The sequence below is a fragment of the Adelges cooleyi genome, unplaced genomic scaffold, assembly GCF_023614345.1.
Source record: "Adelges cooleyi isolate 19-005CV unplaced genomic scaffold, UGA_ACOO_1.1 ACOO_flye_CR_arks_rails_tigmint_CR_PRNA_108, whole genome shotgun sequence".
NCBI lineage: Eukaryota > Metazoa > Arthropoda > Insecta > Hemiptera > Adelgidae > Adelges > Adelges cooleyi.
In genome coordinates, this window is record NW_026095761.1 from 11,307,027 (window position 1) to 11,325,546 (window position 18,520).

Consider the following 18,520-nt stretch of genomic DNA (forward strand, 5'->3'; position numbering starts at 1 on the left):
TTTTCAAGTTTTTCTAGTTTTTCAATTTTTTCTAGTTTTTCAGGTTTTTCAGGGTTTTCAAGTTTTTTTAGTTTTTCAGGTTTTTTCTAGTTTTTCTTATTTTTCAAGTTTTTCTAGTTTTTCAATTTTTTCAATTTTTCTAGTTTTTCTAGTTTTTATAGTTTTCCTAGTTTTTCTTATTTTTCATTTTTTCTAGTTTTTCAGGTTTTTCAAATTTTTCAAGTTTCTCTAGTTTTTCAATTTTTTCAGGTTTTTCTTATTTTTCAATTTTTTCTAGTTTTTCAGGTTTTTCAGGGTTTTCAAGTTTTTTTAGTTTTTCAGGTTTTTTCTAGTTTTTCAATTTTTTCTAGTTTTTCTAGTTTTTCTTATTTTTCAAGTTTTTCTAGTTTTTCAATTTTTTCAAATTTTTTCAAGTTTTTCAGGTTTTTCTAGTTTTTCTAGATTTCAATTTTTTCTGGATGTCTAGTTTTTCTAGTTTTTCAATTTTTTCAGGATTTCTAGTTTTTCTAGTTTTTTAATTTTTTCAGGATTTCTAGTTTTTCTATTTTTTCAATTTTTTCTAGTTTTCCTAGTTTTTGAGCTAGGTCGAAATTTTGGTTTTTTGTAAATTTTGACAATTTAAATCACACAAATGGGCAATTTTACCGTATGTTCTGATTGCAGACAAAATTCTCTTGAGTTTGATCTAGGTTTGAGCGGATTTAGTGCCAAAATTTAGAATTTAAATAAGTATTAGTGTGTTATTTGTGTTGGACATACCTTGGGTAAACCTAGTTTATTCTTAAAAATCTTTAAAATTTCAAAAGATATTTTTAAAAAATCTTTATAAATACCACTCTTAACTGTGGTAGGTATATAAAAATATTTTTTTTTTAGAATTTAATATACTAAAGGTACTTCTTAAATCCCAAATTTATAGTATAATATTTCTTAAATTCCAATTGTATGGAATATTCTTTAGATAAAGTATGTCGACATACTTCGAAAAATCAAAAAAAATGTTTTTAAAAATCCTTTTCCCTAGAAAGGGTAAACTTTTTTTAATCATATTTTTCTCAGCAAACTCGTAGGACAAGCCCTGAAATGTGCAACTTTTTTCCATAATAATATCTAAAAATCAAAAAAATTATACGTCTATTATTTATAGCTATTTTTTTATGGCTATTTTTCATAATTATAAAATAATTAATTGTCTCCTATTTGTATATGAATTAAATACAGTATAAAAAATTACTACAAAATTTGCAGCCCTAGTAAGCTGCTTACTCTACCTAATATAATATATTATGCCTCTTGAGTAAAAACTATTTATAATGCTACAATATTTACCTTTGTTTCAAATATTGTTTTTGAACTATATAGAAATATATACTACTATAATGATATACTTACCTATGTGGCTAACATTAATTGTAGAATAATTTTAATTACTAAATGCCATTAATCGAGCGAAATCGACGGCTATGAGTCATATCTAAAAGGTAAGATTACATCACATGACAGTTACAAATGTTAGAACCAAATATATATACAACACAATTTTATTGAGTATAACAAAAAACAGCAAACACTATATATGATAAATAAACATAACTCATTCAATACTTATTATAAAGATTTAGGTACAAATCAGTTGCAATACAACAACAAATTCTAAATAATCTATTGGCATTTCTATGTTTGAAATTGTCAAACATCAATTTTTAATTAAAAATTGACATTGCCAAACAGTCTTAACAAGGATTTCCATATTTTCTAATAGGGCCGTACAATAGTTGTTTAACAAAATATTAATATAATTCATTATGTATAACTATATCTTACAATAAAAAAGATTTGATACATGCATTTTTCTATGATTTGTTTGAAAGCTTTGATCAGAGTATTGTGTAATTTTGCAAAAGCCAATAACTATAAACTATACAAATTCTGATTGGTCTAAGTTAATAAAAAAACTTATATTTTATTTATGTGCTCAAACTTAACATAATAAAAATGATGATGAAAAATTATCAAGGTTATAATGTAATATAAAAATTCTTAGTTTATAATTGTCCATAAAAGTGATATAGTCTACATTCAAATTTAATACTGTATGATCCATAATAATATGTGGTTACTGGTAATAGTTAATAAATTAAATTTGTATAGCTACAAATCTGATTAAATAATACACAATTATTTTATAATAATATTACATATATATAAAATACAACCAAATATATCACAAAAAGTTATTAAAATTGTCGGTTACACTATTCTAAGACAATACAAAGTTAAAGTAAAAATCAGCTAAGGATATTTTAAAAAGTTTTTTTTAACTTAAAAGAAATGACTAAGTTTGAACTATACAGTCGTAGTATATGAAATATATTATTTATTTATGCTTTGGCACACGTTTGTTTGTTATGTTAATCTGTCGACTGATTCATCGTGTTTAAAAGACAAACCATCGTTTAGCTGATTTTTGAAACCAAATTGTATTTTTTTCTTACATCGTTTAAAGAAAAACCTAACAACTAATAACTATTATAAAACACTTTAAAACTAGACGTCTCATATAAAAGGGTAATACTAAATTACTATAATATTATAATGTATACATATAGAAAGTGAAATTCATAGTATTTGTACTGAGTTAGTTGAATAAAGATAAACTATAAAAACTATATCCTGCACAACCTTTAGCTGCTAGATATATATATATCACGTGATAAGCTCCAGGTATGAAACATATGAAACCAGCAATGAAAAATACTGCTGCGTTATAATTTGAATTCGGAGTCAGTTGTACTGCCGTAGCCACCAACAATAGCACTAAAATTACAAAAAAATTATTCATAACAAATAATTGTTGCAAGATTAATAAAAATTAGTTACACATTAATTAATTTATTTATTCAAAACAAGTCTTGATCCAAAGTAATTAATCACCTGTTCCTAATACTAGCAAAAGTATAGCAGCTAGAACAACGCGCCAATTTTCTCGTACTTGCGGATGATGCCAACATCCTCTACTTTTACTTGGACAGGTAGGCGCACTATTGTGGATTAGCGAATCACTGTCTCGAGATATTGTCTTTAAAACAACAGCGGGACAAGATATAATGATGATTAATATTTGAGAACAAACTGAAACAAGTACACTTATACTTACGTCTTCAAATGCTTTCGTATTGGCAACGGAATCATGTACTATACCACCGTAGTTGGAAAATTTGCTTTGGCCAGGCGATTGTAATGGGGAATTCCTTATATTATTGGAACCGTACACTTTTATTTCATCAAACGGTTCATCTTCAAAGGCGTCGTCGATCGTAAATTGTTTGCTGTAAGACATTTTAAGTTTTCTTTTTTTAACTTAGTATGTATTGTTATTTCATAATTATTGTAAAAACTTTCGGGATAGAAACGAATTTGTTCCGACGACTTTTAGATTGATTCTTAAAATTTTTTGACAACGCGCACAAAGTAAAAGTTAATCATAAAAACGTTTAAAAGTCTTCTCATTCACAGTCAGTATTATTATTAATCATAGTCATTAATCCCATTACCTTAAAATGTCGAGAGTAACGTTTAACAATAGTCAATTAATGACTGCTTAATAATAACACATTATGTTATCAATCTTGGAATAATTTATCAAATATGTTATCAAAAAAAAAAAAAAAACCGATAATAATATTTTGATAAACGATAATACAAACAAAAGTGAAAAAACCATTATTTTTCTTATCAGTGATTTAAGTCTTTGATGAATGTCTTTTTAATATATAGTTTAATTTAATAATGTTTTAAAAGGGGTTTTTTTTTTTAATCAAATTATTTACAATAAAAGTTGGAAAATAATTACTTATTAGCCGTACGCAAATTTCACTATTTGAATAATGTTTTTGAATCAAATTCGTTTTAACTACGGTTGATTTATAATGAAAGATAAAATGCCACCATTCAAACGCAAGAAATCAACAGGAAAATCTTTTCCTGTCAAAGTGTGTACACTTGATGCTGAATTGGAATTCAACCTAGAGGTAAAGTAATATATTTTTCGTCGTTACAGTGACCTTGACTAAGAGTTATTAATATTTATATAGTTAAGAGCTACTGGCAGGGATTTGTTTGATTTGGTGTGCCGAACTATTGGTTTGCGAGAAACCTGGTATTTTGGCCTTCAGTATGAAGATTCCAAAGGATTTATTGCTTGGCTTAAACTTGATAAGAAAGGTACACAAACATAGAGATGAACAGTTTAAAAGTTTAAAATACAGTGTTTTAATAATGATTTTTTTAATATACTCCGGTTCAATCTAAGTTCAAGATCAAGGAATTCCACAACAATCAACCATGCCTTTTATGTTCCTTGCTAAATTTTACCCTGAAGAAGTAGCTGAAGAACTTGTTCAAGAAGTTACTCAACACTTGTTTTTTTTACAAGTGAATCGTGCCATATTGTCCATGGATATATATTGTCCACCAGAAGCATCTGTTTTGCTGGCTTCTTACGCTGTTCAAGCAAAGGTAAAATTATACATTATCATCCTTTGGTAATTTGTATAAAATAATGTACTTCCGACTATTTTAGTATGGCGATTATGATGAAGGAACGTATAAACCAGGAATGCTGGCCAGTGAAGAACTACTGCCTCAAAGAGTAATTGATCAATACCAAATGACAGCCGAAATGTGGGAAGAACGAATTAAAGTGTGGTATGCCGACCACCGAGGAATGTCTAGGGACGAGGCAGAGATAGAATACTTAAAAATCGCCCAAGACTTGGACATGTATGGTGTTAACTATTTTCCCATTAGCGTAAGTTTATTTTAAAGTATCTTTGTCTTGTGACATTGTTTACCAATTAGTTATGTGAATATTTTTTATTTTGCTTTATTTTAGAATAAAAAAGATACGGACTTATGGTTAGGAGTTACAGCCTTAGGTCTGAATATATATGAAAAAGAAAATAAATTAAGTCCAAAAACAACATTCCAATGGTCTGAGATTAGACATGTCAGTTTTGACGATAAGAAATTTACCATCAAACCTGTTGATAAGACGTCGCCAAACTTTGTATTCTTTTCACATAAAGTTCGAATGAATAAATTAGTAAGTATATATATTTTACACGCGACATTATTTTTTTAGGAATTTAAAACACACTATCCGTACAATTATTCCAAATATCATTAGTTATGAGTACTTTCTGAATTTTTCTTCGGAGTCAAAAATGATCATATAAAATTACATGTCTTTTATTTGTTGAGCTTGTCATATTATATTAGATTTTAAAAGTGTGATTATTGTAATATATTTGTTATTTTATTATAATATGATACTGCTTGTATCCAAAAGTACAATTTTCTTTGTAATAATAATATCTCTGCTCTCTTCCTGTAAAAATAATTTTGTTAATTCTACGCTATTTCGTCTAGATTTTAGATCTGTGCATAGGTAATCACGATCTTTTCATGAGGAGACGTAAACCAGATTCCATGGAAGTACAACAAATGAAAACGCAAGCAAAAGAAGAAAAATCAAGGTCAGTTGTAATAATAATATCGCCTTATGATGTAAAATTAAATAAATATTAAATTGTTTGAACTTTAACTTAACTGTATTACAATTTATATTCACTTACTTATGCAAAACAATTTTTTTTATTAAACCATCAAATGATTTACTAACGTAAGTAATTTTAAATTCTACACTATGATTGGACATTTGTTTTTATGGATTATTTTTATTAGACGTCAGATCGAACGTAACAAACTTGCTCGTGAAAAGCAACTAAGAGAATTAGCTGAAAAGGAGAAAGCTATTATGGAACAAAGATTGTTACAATATCAAGAAGAAATCAGATTGGCAAATGAAGCATTAGTGAGTAATAATTTTCTAGCTTGGTTTGTTAAATACATTTTTATTAAGTCGCACTTAAAACATTATTTGTATAATAGAGACGATCTGAGGAAACTGCTGATTTGCTAGCTGAGAAGTCTCGTGTTGCCGAAGAAGAAGCTATGTTACTCGGACAAAAGGCATCTGAAGCTGAACATAAAATAACACAATTTCGTTTAACGGCTCTAAAAGTAAAATAAAGCGTTTGCTAGTTATTGTATCGGTTGAGAAAATGAAATAAATATTTATTCTATAGACAGAGGAGGAAAAAGTAAGCCTTGAACGTAAAACTCGTGAAGCAGAACAATTAACTGCCCGTCTTGTAGACGAATCGGAAAGGCGAGCAGCTGAAGCAAACAAACTAAAAGAAGAGTTGCTTAGAGCACGAGTTGCTGAAAAACAAGCAAAAGAAAAATTATTAGAGTTCCTTTCGAGAAATGCTTATATTAATACTGTAAATATATTATAATATACAAAAGATAACAAACTGCCCCTTTGGTTAAAATACGTACGGCTAGTAATATATATATATACGTGTATTTTTTTTGTTTAGAGTGTTTCGAGTCTGTATTCAGTATCCAGTAGTTCGGTATTGGATCTGCCGACTGATCTTCACGCCCTGAGATTAAATGCCAACTCACCGTCGCTATCCCTCGCTCATACTTCTCCACCCGCACTGTCCGATCATTTGCCGTCTTACGATCTGATTGCTGACAACGATATGGAACAGCTGTCATTAGAAATAGAAAAAGAGAGGTAAATTATTTGCAATATTATATTTATACAATTCTTGGGTATTGCAGCTCACATAAATTACTATAAGAAGTAATCTTATTCCCACAGAGTTCAGTATTTAGAAAAGAGCAAGCATCTCCAAGATCAATTAAGAGACTTGAAAACTGAAATAGAAGTGTTAAAAGTAGATGAAAAACAATGTGAACTCGATATGTTGCACGACGAACAAGTACGGCTCGGAGAAAACAAATATTCTACCTTGAAAAAAGTAAATATATGCATTCAACTTAATCCGTAAATATGTAGGAAAATTACTAATTCCGAAATACATTTTTACAGGTCAAGTGCGGTTCGACTAAGGCTCGTGTAGCGTTTTTTGAAGAACTATGATAATTTTAAATCAAAATCGCAGAATCTCAGCAGCCGTGTTTATAATAACTTTTGTGTAATTACTTGTTATTCTATTCCCTTTTTATTATTTTATTAAGAACAAATTAAGCTTTATAATATACAACTTACAAAATTATACTTCTACTATAGGGAAAGCCATCGAGTAATGTAACAATAAATATACTTCTATTTATGTTAAAAACATTTATCCTATCGAACAATTTCAATCAAATAAACTATTTTAATTTTTAATTAATATTATTTTATTAACAACAACATAATAGTATTATTTTTTTTATAATTCTGTCCAATAATTCTTCCTTTTGGGTTTATCTACCAAAGAATGAAAATGTTAATTCATAAATAAAAAACCATATTTATCATTTGGAAAATATACTAAATTTGTTTTTTTGCATAAAACACAAATTAAACTATAATATTGAATATTAAAAAAAAAAAAATGTGCAACAACGTAGTGTAATAGGCAATAGTTAACTTGTGTATAAATTATCAATCAAACTAATGAATAATAATCCATTAATATTAGTTAATATATTATACACCAACCTGGGTACTTTTTATTTAAATAACAGTTTGTTAATTAACAGTTAACAATAATTCACAAAAAATTGTATGTTATTTAAAATAATTTTTTACTTATAATTTATAATAATATTTTAATATAATAATTCTATTTAACTGTTTCAATTGTAGTTGTAAATCATTTTTAAACTACAAGTTTATATGAGTTTATTAATTAAACTTGAATTAAAATATTTTGCTTATTTTTATTAACATTTCCATGATTATCTAAATTATTATTATTTGGATATTTGTTCAAAGAAAAATACATTTGTATTTATTAATTATTTCAAACTATTTTTAATAAATTATTTATATAATGCCCAGTTTTGTATGTAAAAAACGCAGAAAATACTCTAAATCATTTTGATTAATTAAAGAATTTAAACTTAGATGAGATTCAAGAATACTAAAACTAAAAAATAATGTAATAATTGATTTAGAAGATGTTGTTATCAGCTTATCACGTTTAAAGTATTGTTATCACTAATATCAGCATTAAGCTCACATTTCCCATAGATAGTGAACACTTAACGTATTTGGAGTCTGAATTTTAATTTTTACCTCTCCTTTTGAATTGTTTTATTTGTAGAATATTTTAATTAATATTGCACATAATATTATGTATGTTGATGTTTAAAATAAATTACAAAACTATTTGTAGTGGGTATGTACAATTTTATAATTGAATATATAATATTTTGTCAATGTTAAATATGGAATTTGTAATATTATTATAGGTGTAAACATGTTAGACATTTTCACGTGACCAAAATAATGGCCAAAAGTAAATACGAGTATGTAAGAGAATTCGAGTCTGAAGATAAATGTTTGCCGAACTGTTGGATTGTTGTTCGCTTGGACGGGCGTTCATTTCACAGGTTTAATATTGTATATATAATATAAATATATTAAATATTCTATTTTTTATTTAACATTTACTTACTTAAAAATCAAACTTATGTTATAGGTAAGTAATTACAAATTTAATTTTTTTCTTTGTACTATGTATTATAGATTACGTTTACACAAAAATATTTTTACGGTTTTAAAATACAACACTTGGTTATATATCTTTTACATATTAATAAATAAACAAATACCATTAATAAATTATTTATATTTCACAATATATTAGATGAATAAAATAATCAAATTTCTGAAAAAAAAAAAACAAAAATATCTGATTTTATTCTAATGTCACTTAATCTGAACTTTACTATCGTATTCAATTATTTTTTTACTTCTAGAACTTTGTAATGTATTTAACTATTTAACAAGATACTATTTTTGTAGATTTACGGCTTCACATAAATTTGAAAAGCCTAATGACAAAAAAGCATTAGACTTGATGAATAGATCTGCTGCGGCAGTGATGAAAGAATTACAAGACGTTCAGTTAGCATATGGACAAAGCGACGAATTCAGTTTTGTACTGCGCAAAGATACTGACTTGTATAGCAGGCGACATTCTAAAATTATGTCGGCTATTAATAGTATATTTTCTGCTTCCTACGTTTTTTATTGGAACACATATTTTGAAGATAAAAAACTGCTGTATCCACCTTCATTTGATGCCCGCATTGTTCTGTATCCAACCGACCAAAACTTGCGAGATTATTTGAGTTGGCGACAAGCAGATACTCATATTAATAATTTGTATAACACAGCATTTTGGGGACTTGTGCTGAAAAAAGGACTTTCCAATAGCGATGTAAGTATAGTTGAATAGCAACTTGAAAGAAGTAAAAAAAAAAAAACAGTTTTCGTTTATTTTTAACAGGCTGAGAAGGTCTTAAGCGGAACGGTATCGGCACAAAAGAATGAAATATTATTTACCGAATGCAGCACTAACTACAACAACGAGTTAGCAATATTTAGAAAAGGCACGGTATTAATAAGAAAAAAAATCAAAATACCACCTTCAAAAACTAAGAAACAAGTTGTATACATGCTGCATGTAGATATTATCGGAGATAGTTTTTGGCAAGAAAATGAAGAGATATTGAGTTTAGAAAAATCACAATTATACAAAGACATTAATCCAGATGATATTTTTGTATACGTATGACAACACAAAAAAATAAAAATAAAGTTTTTCTCATAAATCAAATCATGTTTTATTTCTAGTATATATATAAATTTATAAATAATTATTAGATAACCTATAAATATTTTTGTTTTTATAATAAAAATAGCAGTGAGTATTGTATTGGTAATTTGGTAGTACAAATTGACCACAAACATTGAATATATCCTATTACAGTGTAATAGTACTGCATTCAATGTCCTTCTCCCACTTTACCAGCAACACGTTTAAAATCGCCCATGTTAGTTGTCGATATTGGTAATCCTATAATACTCAAATTATCTATTCTTGTGACTTCTTCGTCGGTTTGATTGTTTATAACAAATATCTGTAAGTTGTGAACGTTTTGAAATTTCACATACTTAAGATTGACAACTTTACCGTCTAATTCGTCTGGTTTCAATTCAATTTCTTGTGTGGCGAGGTTACTTGTAGCAGCGTCAAAGTCTAAAGTATTTGGCTGATTAATAAACAATTTCAGTGTTTTGGGACCATTGTCTTTTGGCGCTTTAACCTAAATAATGAAAAAAATTGATATAAGTAAAATAAGATAAGATGTATCAGAACATGACTGCAAGTTTTTAATGTGAATGTCGGAATTAAAATAGCCCAATCTGTTATCACTAAATAAGTTCTCCAATTGGCAATCAAAGAAAATAAACTCTATCTAGCCAGTATAAACCGTTGTCGAGTAGTAATTGTAGTAATTTTTAAATATACTATCATATAGATTTTTACATTTTGTGTAATGGGAAAGTATTTAATTATGTTATTATTTATCATTACTATTTTTTGATTTTTTGCTAATGTGAGTAGTATTGTATGGGTTATTTTTCGTCACACCGTCGCTTAAGGAATTTGAACGACACAATTGGATTACTGTTGATTTGGGCTGAAGGTAATTTCTGTACTTAAACTTGGCTTTTCCACTAGTACAAGCCAACATTGGGTCTATTTATTTATTTATTTATTTATTTATACAAATATCACGACATCCAAAGAACAACAAAACTAAGTTGAAATTTTTTGAAAATGGGTTTTTCACAGTTTTGGAATCAAGAAAAATGAATTTATAAAGACAATAAATATGATTGCAAAATAACCACTGTAATTTTTTAGAATTATTCTGTTTTTTTACATATACAGATGTTAAAAAAGGTATTTTTTTAATTCACTCTTTTGAAAAATTTGACTTGTAGTTAGGTCATTGTTCTTTGGAAGTCACAATATTTAAATATCCAATCTGTATTCCCCCCCAATTTCATTATAATTTGTTTGTAATATACTCATGTCAATACAAGTAGTACGATTTAATTAATAGTGATTGATAAGTGCTAACTTACTTTGATTGAATGTATTTTAACAGATTGCGTGAACCCTAACGAAATAATGAGTTGTTGATCACAATCAGATTCTATGTATCCACGGCCTTCGATCAACACAGACAATGGATGATCATCAGAATCGTTTAGGGCCTCGCATTGATTTTTTTGAATGAACGAGCCTAAATCAATCTGACCGGGCACGCCACTGTCTTCGCCAGAAGCGGCACACGAAGCGTCATAGTACTGTTTGATTTTCGCCTCCAGTGCCTGTACATCAGCTCCTTGGATTTTGGCCACACGAATCTTGTTACGGTAGAATATAAAGGTCGGCATAGCCGATACGCCTTGGGACGCTGCTGTTTCCTGACATTTGTCTACGTCCACCTTCAAGAAAACGGCACGGTTGTACTTAAGAGCTAGCTCGTCGAACAGCGGGGCAATGCGTTTACACGGACCACACCAGGTAGCCGAAAAGTCGACGACGATAAGTTTGACGCCATTGGAATTCAGTTCTTCTTGAAATTGTGACTCATTTAACACTTCCTTTACCGACATTATTGGATTTGCACTTGAAAATTAAAAGCACCGAACAAGCGAAAAAATATTTATTATTTAATTTTAATAGTTACTTAATTGATCAGCTAATAGCTTTGTGGTTAAGTAAATATGTAAATTTTTATTTAATGCGCGATAGTTGCCCGTTAATGTTTCCACAGTCGTGGGAAATTATTTTTTTCTAAATTCTGCAAGTCAACGATGAACGAACGATAACAAAACAATCATAAAGTGATGATAAGAAAAGTACGCGTTAGTGTTACATTTCAATGGTTGTGGGAAATACAGCGCTCAGCTTAGTGGTCCCACTGCTCGAATGCGGGATTTTAAAAAATTATTTATGCTTTGTGTTGTTTTCACCAAATTACAATTTACACTATTTTCATTTAGTAATTAGTTTCATTTACCAACAAGTATTTTTTTTCACCTTTCACTATGTCAAAAGCTAAACGCAATAACTGTATTAGTTTTTATTTTTATACCAACTATAATATAGTAACTACTAACTAGCGCTAAATAAATAGATAGTAATTTTAGTATATTTGAAAAACCCATACCTAAGTAAGTTGTGTGGCTATTATTTTAGATTAAAACGAAAAGAAAACAAATTGAGTTCCGATTTTTGTAAACTAGGGGAAAAAATTGAGTGGGTGTTATATAGCTTACTTATATAGGGTGGGTTAAGTTAGGAAAATGGAGGTACCTAACTGAAATCAACATATTGACATGAATACATGGAGTTACTGGTGGAACATAATTATTAATTAGACATGAGTACACATACGATTGGGCAATTTCACTAGTTCGGATAAGGCGACGAAGAAGAAATAAGGGTTACAGATCATGATGATTGTTATAGATGCCATAATTTAGAAATATATCTACTGAAAACACTAATGACAATAATTAACCTTAAATTATCGAAGTTAATATGTACTTCTTTTTTTTATTATAGAAATAATAAAAAAATTTGCTTAAACAAAAAAAATGAAAACAATTAAATATTATTTAATTTAAAAATTGAAAGTTTGGAATTTTTTTAACACGTTTAATTAGCTTCACTTGTATGTATGTATGTATGTATGTATGTATGTATGTATGTATGTATGTATGTATGTTTGTTTGTATGTTTGTATGTTTGTATGTAACTAAAAGAGATAGGCAACCGAACGTACATGCGTGTATTCATTGTTGTTTACCTGAAGTTTTCAAGTAATAGAGACACGTATGTACTAGAATTAAAAAAACACGATTTTAAAGCACATCGAATTAAAAAGTGGAAAATAAAAAAAATATAGTTTAAAAAAACTAAAAAACACGCTTAAATAGTAAAACAAACTAAAAAGTAGAAAATAATTTTCAATATAGAAATCAATTAATAAAAAATAAATAGTATTATTGTGAAAAAAACGTGGGGTGTTACATATATCAGATCTTGAAAAGCGCCCCACACTTTTTTTACAATAATACTATTTATTTTTTATTAATTGATTTCTATATTGAAAATTATTTTCTACTTTTTAGTTTATTTTACAATTTTAGCGTGTTTTTTAGTTTTTTTAAACTATATTTTTTTTTTAGCTTTGATGCACATCTGAGAAGGTATTGCTTTTACAATGATGTTTTTATTTATGTCTGTAGTACCCACGAAGATGTCTTCTAAGCTACTTCTTAACAAATTTCTTCATGTAGCAGCTCCATATATTAGAAATCGTACCTGTAAGATACTTTATTAGGCCAGAAATTAAATCAAATCACCCCTTCCCCTATAACATCCAGAAAAACATCTAATTTTACTTTTTTACAACTTAAAATTACGACGCTGTGTAACTTTAAAAAAAAAATAGTCGAATTTGTTCCAAACAAAAAAAAAATCATAAACCCTTTCCCCTAGAATAGGGCTAGGCATTTTTTCTTTATTTTACTTTTTCAAGCCAATTTTTAGGGATTTTGGTCTGAACATTAGACCGACAGTAGATCTAGCGAATGGAACTTTAACATATCCAATTTTCTCAAATATCTGTAGACAAACTTTTTTTTTATTAAGGAAAACCCCCTATTCGTGTCCACTCTTATACTAAAAATTAATTTTCAAGCACATAATTGTCATTAGATACAATGATTTTATTGATATTTATATTTTTATCTGTGGACACTGGACCTCCCTTACCTACTCACTAACGTATAATACTTACTGTGCTTGATTTGGACTGTACTGGTTTGAATCTACCTTCCACAGATTCGCATCAAAACGTTTATTTTCAGTTATAATAATTCCTGTAGACCTGTAACCTCCCCGTTACCAATATACCTATTATACTTATAAGGGTTAAAAAACACGTTTTATTAATAACCTTTGCTTATTGTCGTCAAACTTGTAACAGTCATAAAATATGTGATTACCAGTTTTAAATTTAAAAAAATAATATGATCTACAGTAATTGTTTTTACAATTATAATTATTTTAATTGCCGGTTGTCATTATGTAACGATAACTATAATGTAAGTATACCTATTGCCTACATGATTTATTAGCACCATTAGGCAGTTCGAGGGGAGGTCCGTCTAGTTTTAATTGTATAAATAATGGGATATTATGTTGTAAAATGTATACTGGATGTTAATTTCAGTTGCTGAATTTGTAATTTGTAATTGGGAGGCATATGAAATAATGTTGTATTAAATATAATCTAGTTTTTGATTCCTGTCTTATAATTACTAGACTAGTCAATAATAATATTGCAGCAACAAAGTTGCTCGCTGAATCCTAATACTATCCCTTTTGCGGCGCCAACGTTATAATAAAAAAAAATTATTATAAAAATCCTACCTGTTTAAATTTATAGTAAATATGTAATTGTGAATTTATTTCATTAACGAAGATAGTAAGGTCAAAACTAAACGTCTTGTGTTTGTTGTTGCCCAAGTGAAAAAGAGTAGCTATTTATTTTAGATATCTACAACTGATACTACAGTACAAAATATATGAATAATTAATTGTCTGATCAATAGCGAAAGTGGAAAATTCAAGCCTACTTATCTCAGAGTCAGCGTTATGTAAAATTATTTAGTCGCATTTTTCTGATATAACTGTAGCTGCCCCCACTTTTCGCTATTTTTGTCTATAGCAGGTCTAGTTTGTTTTCAATAAAAATTCCAACTTACTTGACCTACTGAGTAAAAAGTATTCAGTTGTAACTAGTAAAATTAATTACTAATTAAAGCAGTATCTCATCGTTTCTTAAATTTAAAAATTGCAAAAGCTACATTATTGATTTACTTTAAAACCAATAGATTAGCAACTGTTAATCTTGTACAGTGCTGCCGCGCCGTAGTTAATAAGTCTAATACATCAAAAGACAAATCTTAAATTTTTTTTTTTATTGTAATAATAACGGGTTTTGTTATTCAAAATGGTTATAAACGTTTAAAACTTCCCTAAATTGTGTTGGTCATTGTCAACAATTTAACAACATAGATATTTAATTATTATAAAACAACTAACGCAGTGTTAGGTTGTGTGTCTACTTCAAGGTTATGACCGTATTCGTATAATTAAATGGAAATGTATGATAATTTTAATAAGAAAAATATTACATTTTAATGTTACAATTACGCCGCTCAGATTTTATTATATTACTTCTATACCAGCACATAATTCAGCCCCGAAATCCGTGACCTCCAGTTAATAAGGTCTTTCAATAAAACACTAAAAAGGTTAATTACATATTTTATGTTTTCCCTCTAAATCAATCCAGTTAGTACAGCACGATAGTGTAAAACAAAACAAGCACAGTATACACTTGCGTACAGTTTGTTAGCAAAGTGTGATTTTATTATATTAAAAAGTCGCTCACAGATTCGCATCGAAGATTTTTCATAATGGACTTAAATTACCTTTATAACCAACATGGCGAGTACCTACAGGCGGGTTAGGATTATAAAAGCGATTGAAAAAGAAAAAGCTTTGTTGCTAATATGCTGTTCACTATCAAGCATTGACTTTTTAATCTAACTTTGATATCTTTTACACTACACTGGTTTATCCTGTGCTGGTTTGTTGTACTCTTCTAGAGATTGAAGTTTAAAATGTACTGGCTTTTCATAGTGCTGGTTTATACAGTAACTGCACTTAACATTTTTCCCCCTTGGTGGGTAAAAAAAGGGCTATATCAATTATATTTAATGGATTTTTACAGTTTTTAAGTGAAATGAACTAAAACATCAGAAAATTACTAATAATAATTCTTATTAAGATTTATAGCGTAGACACATTTTACTATAAATAATTGTACTTGTCAACATATAAAAATGTTAGTATAAAAAATAATATAAGAATACACACTAATCTTCTTTAATCTATTATTCAGGCTCCGAGTCGAATAATTACGTCCAAATGAGCAAAATAAAAACAAATAGTTTTCAGTTTTTATCTTTGCTCAAGGAAAGGCATTATATTTTTTTTCTTTGCTTATTTTCTTGATTTTAAAAATCAAGTAAGTATGGTATTTAAATCGATAGTGCTATACCTAAATAATAGCTGAAACAAATTTAGAGCTATGTATATCACATAATCGTTAATCCACTATAGCTTTAGCAAAATGTGTACTTATTGGTTAAAATAAGTATTTCAACAAACAATGCCCAGTTCTGTATAACAAATCCCTAGTGTTATCACCCCTCCCAGGTTACCTGTTATGTGTACTATGTTGATATTTGCTTTGAATAATTATGATATCGTATCATTTTTATATGTACAATATAAAAATATAAATTTAATATAGTTTTCTGTAAGAGATCGATTATCAAATAAAACTCTTTTTTTCATGGTCGTCCACTTTTCTGCTTGTCCGAGGCTGTGAAAATATTTGACGTCATTAGGTAAAAAACTTGTTATTCCAGAATCTACAGGGTACTAGTTAAATACAAATTTTAAACTAGTTTACCCTGGTTATGCTAAATATATTAGAAATAAGGTAAATACTCGGTAATAAACGACCGGTATAACAGGCGTTCATAAAAGTGTACTCATTTTAATTACATTAATTTGTTATTTAAATTTATATTTTTTGACCATATTGGACAACAGTATGACTCACAACAGTAATCCTTAGACTGATGACAAATCAGTCTAATGATATTAACTTATTACCCAGAAATCAATAGGGTTATAACTTACTTTACAGTATAGTGTTGAACGTACTTATTTTTTTAGTATTTTAAAACCTTCATAACTTCAGTATACAATAATTATTTTTGATCAAAATCAAATATTGTAAATCCATTCATCTTACAATTGAGTTTTGATGAGGTTAAAACATAGTTTAGGATGGTATCCAATTTACAATCTATTAAATAAAAACGAATTTGTAACAACAAATAGTTATCTATACATAAAATCAAATTAAACCTGTTTTTTTTCAAAAGTAAATTAATACCACTTTTATATTAATCGTTTTTTGATCTCTTGAAAATTTCAAAGTCAAGGTATAATATTTTTTTAGCATAAAATATAATTGAATAAATATATTTTTTTATTTTTTATTATGTCTAACTTACTGTTGTCATAAAAATAACTCGATCAACTATCAATTTTATAACTTTTTTGTTCTCTATACAAATAGTCTAATATAACTTAATAAATATATACTTAATATATTTTCACTAGTTTCTAAAATTGTAATATTATTTGTCTAGTTTTTACAAGCATACCTAATTTGCACTTTCTCTTTCGGTGTGAGAATTCCTTGTCTACATTTCAAGCGTTTAAATACATCCAAAAGTATTTATACAAAACTAATGATGAACTAATCATAGTTTTCAGAAAAACTTTCTTTACACCATGCTAAAGTACAGAGTTGAGCATTATTAAGATAATTTTTTTATTCGATTAGATTTGGTCGAATAAAAATAGTTATTCGAATAAATCTTCTTAAATAGTACCGAATTAAGAGATTATTCGAATAAATTAGTTGTTATTCGAATAAAAAATGCCCTATTTTGCTAAAGCACCTTTAATTTAAATTTTTGCTGAACAGATACTTTAGTATTCTATTATTAACCTAATAGACGTTAATATCAGTGACGCAGGTTTAACTGTCTGAATTTTAGTTTTATTCTGATAAGCTATCAAGGCTCTGAATAATCGAAAAATAACATACGTAATATTTATTATTATTTTAGGTAATAACGATTACAAAGACGATTAAACAACTTAATGCAATAGTGGTTTTAGTAATTTTTATTGTTAACCGTTTGATTCTCAGACCTTAAACCGTAAAATAAAAGGGAAAACTTCTTATGATATTTAAATTATTTTAAGATTCAGTGTCTTATATAAAACTAAATATATAACTTATAAGTAACATTAGTAAAATTATTCGTATAGTGATATGCACTAGTAAAACACTCTCTAAGTTCTCAATTCATCCGTAAATTTATGAGGGAGAATAATTTTCTTCAATCTCCTTGTAATCAAACCTTGGACATTCTCCGAAAAATTTGCCTCTCAACTTATATCTATTGGTATTATTTTATGTAAACAAATGAATATTTATTTTATGTAAACAAATGAATATTTATTTATTTTAATAAATAAATTAATATTAGTAATTAATATAAATTAATTATAATACGAGCCAAGTGGTTAAAAAGGGACCTTGTGTTCAGAAACACAAATAAAAAAAATAGCTGACAAGCCAGCTTAAAATACATGATTATCAACACATTGTCTCACCTCTACACCAAAGTTAAAATTATAAATATCAACAATAAATAATGCCAACATTGTTATAAAATACAATTAAAATTATCATAGTATAATGGCTACAACATAACTGTATTATTTATATATATATATATATATGTGTGTGTGTGTGTGCAATGATGAAATTGTACATATAATGGAATAAATTACATGTTGATGACCTCTTGTCGAATGGTATCTGGCAT

The 18,520-nt window shown here is 27.8% G+C and overlaps 4 protein-coding genes across 4 annotated transcripts; 2 read left to right on the top strand and 2 right to left on the bottom strand.

The window, feature by feature from the left end:
• Positions 1-1,556: 1,556 nt before the first annotated feature.
• LOC126843223 (transmembrane protein 134) lies at positions 1,557-3,615 on the bottom strand. Its single transcript, XM_050580603.1, has 3 exons — positions 3,158-3,615; positions 2,935-3,079; positions 1,557-2,817 (listed from the first exon to the last, which is right to left on the bottom strand). The coding sequence occupies exons 1-3, from the start codon at positions 3,338-3,340 to the stop codon at positions 2,639-2,641; spliced, it is 507 nt and encodes a 168-aa protein (XP_050436560.1). The 5' UTR covers positions 3,341-3,615; the 3' UTR covers positions 1,557-2,638.
• Positions 3,616-3,778: 163 nt separating this feature from the next.
• LOC126845096 (merlin) lies at positions 3,779-7,257 on the top strand. Its single transcript, XM_050583658.1, has 12 exons — positions 3,779-4,031; positions 4,095-4,224; positions 4,313-4,518; positions 4,583-4,810; positions 4,895-5,104; positions 5,431-5,537; positions 5,746-5,875; positions 5,953-6,084; positions 6,150-6,347; positions 6,447-6,649; positions 6,737-6,896; positions 6,968-7,257. Exons 1-12 carry the CDS (start codon positions 3,930-3,932, stop codon positions 7,016-7,018), a joined length of 1,857 nt encoding a protein of 618 aa, XP_050439615.1. The 5' UTR covers positions 3,779-3,929; the 3' UTR covers positions 7,019-7,257.
• An 840-nt stretch (positions 7,258-8,097) lies between these two features.
• On the top strand, positions 8,098-9,697 carry LOC126838103 (probable tRNA(His) guanylyltransferase). Its single transcript, XM_050572238.1, has 4 exons — positions 8,098-8,267; positions 8,341-8,481; positions 8,897-9,314; positions 9,384-9,697. Exons 1-4 carry the CDS (start codon positions 8,227-8,229, stop codon positions 9,669-9,671), a joined length of 888 nt encoding a protein of 295 aa, XP_050428195.1. The 5' UTR covers positions 8,098-8,226; the 3' UTR covers positions 9,672-9,697.
• A 7-nt stretch (positions 9,698-9,704) lies between these two features.
• Positions 9,705-11,762, bottom strand: LOC126838110 (thioredoxin-like protein 1). Its single transcript, XM_050572252.1, has 2 exons — positions 11,033-11,762; positions 9,705-10,203 (listed from the first exon to the last, which is right to left on the bottom strand). Exons 1-2 carry the CDS (start codon positions 11,567-11,569, stop codon positions 9,883-9,885), a joined length of 858 nt encoding a protein of 285 aa, XP_050428209.1. The 5' UTR covers positions 11,570-11,762; the 3' UTR covers positions 9,705-9,882.
• Positions 11,763-18,520: the final 6,758 nt, after the last annotated feature.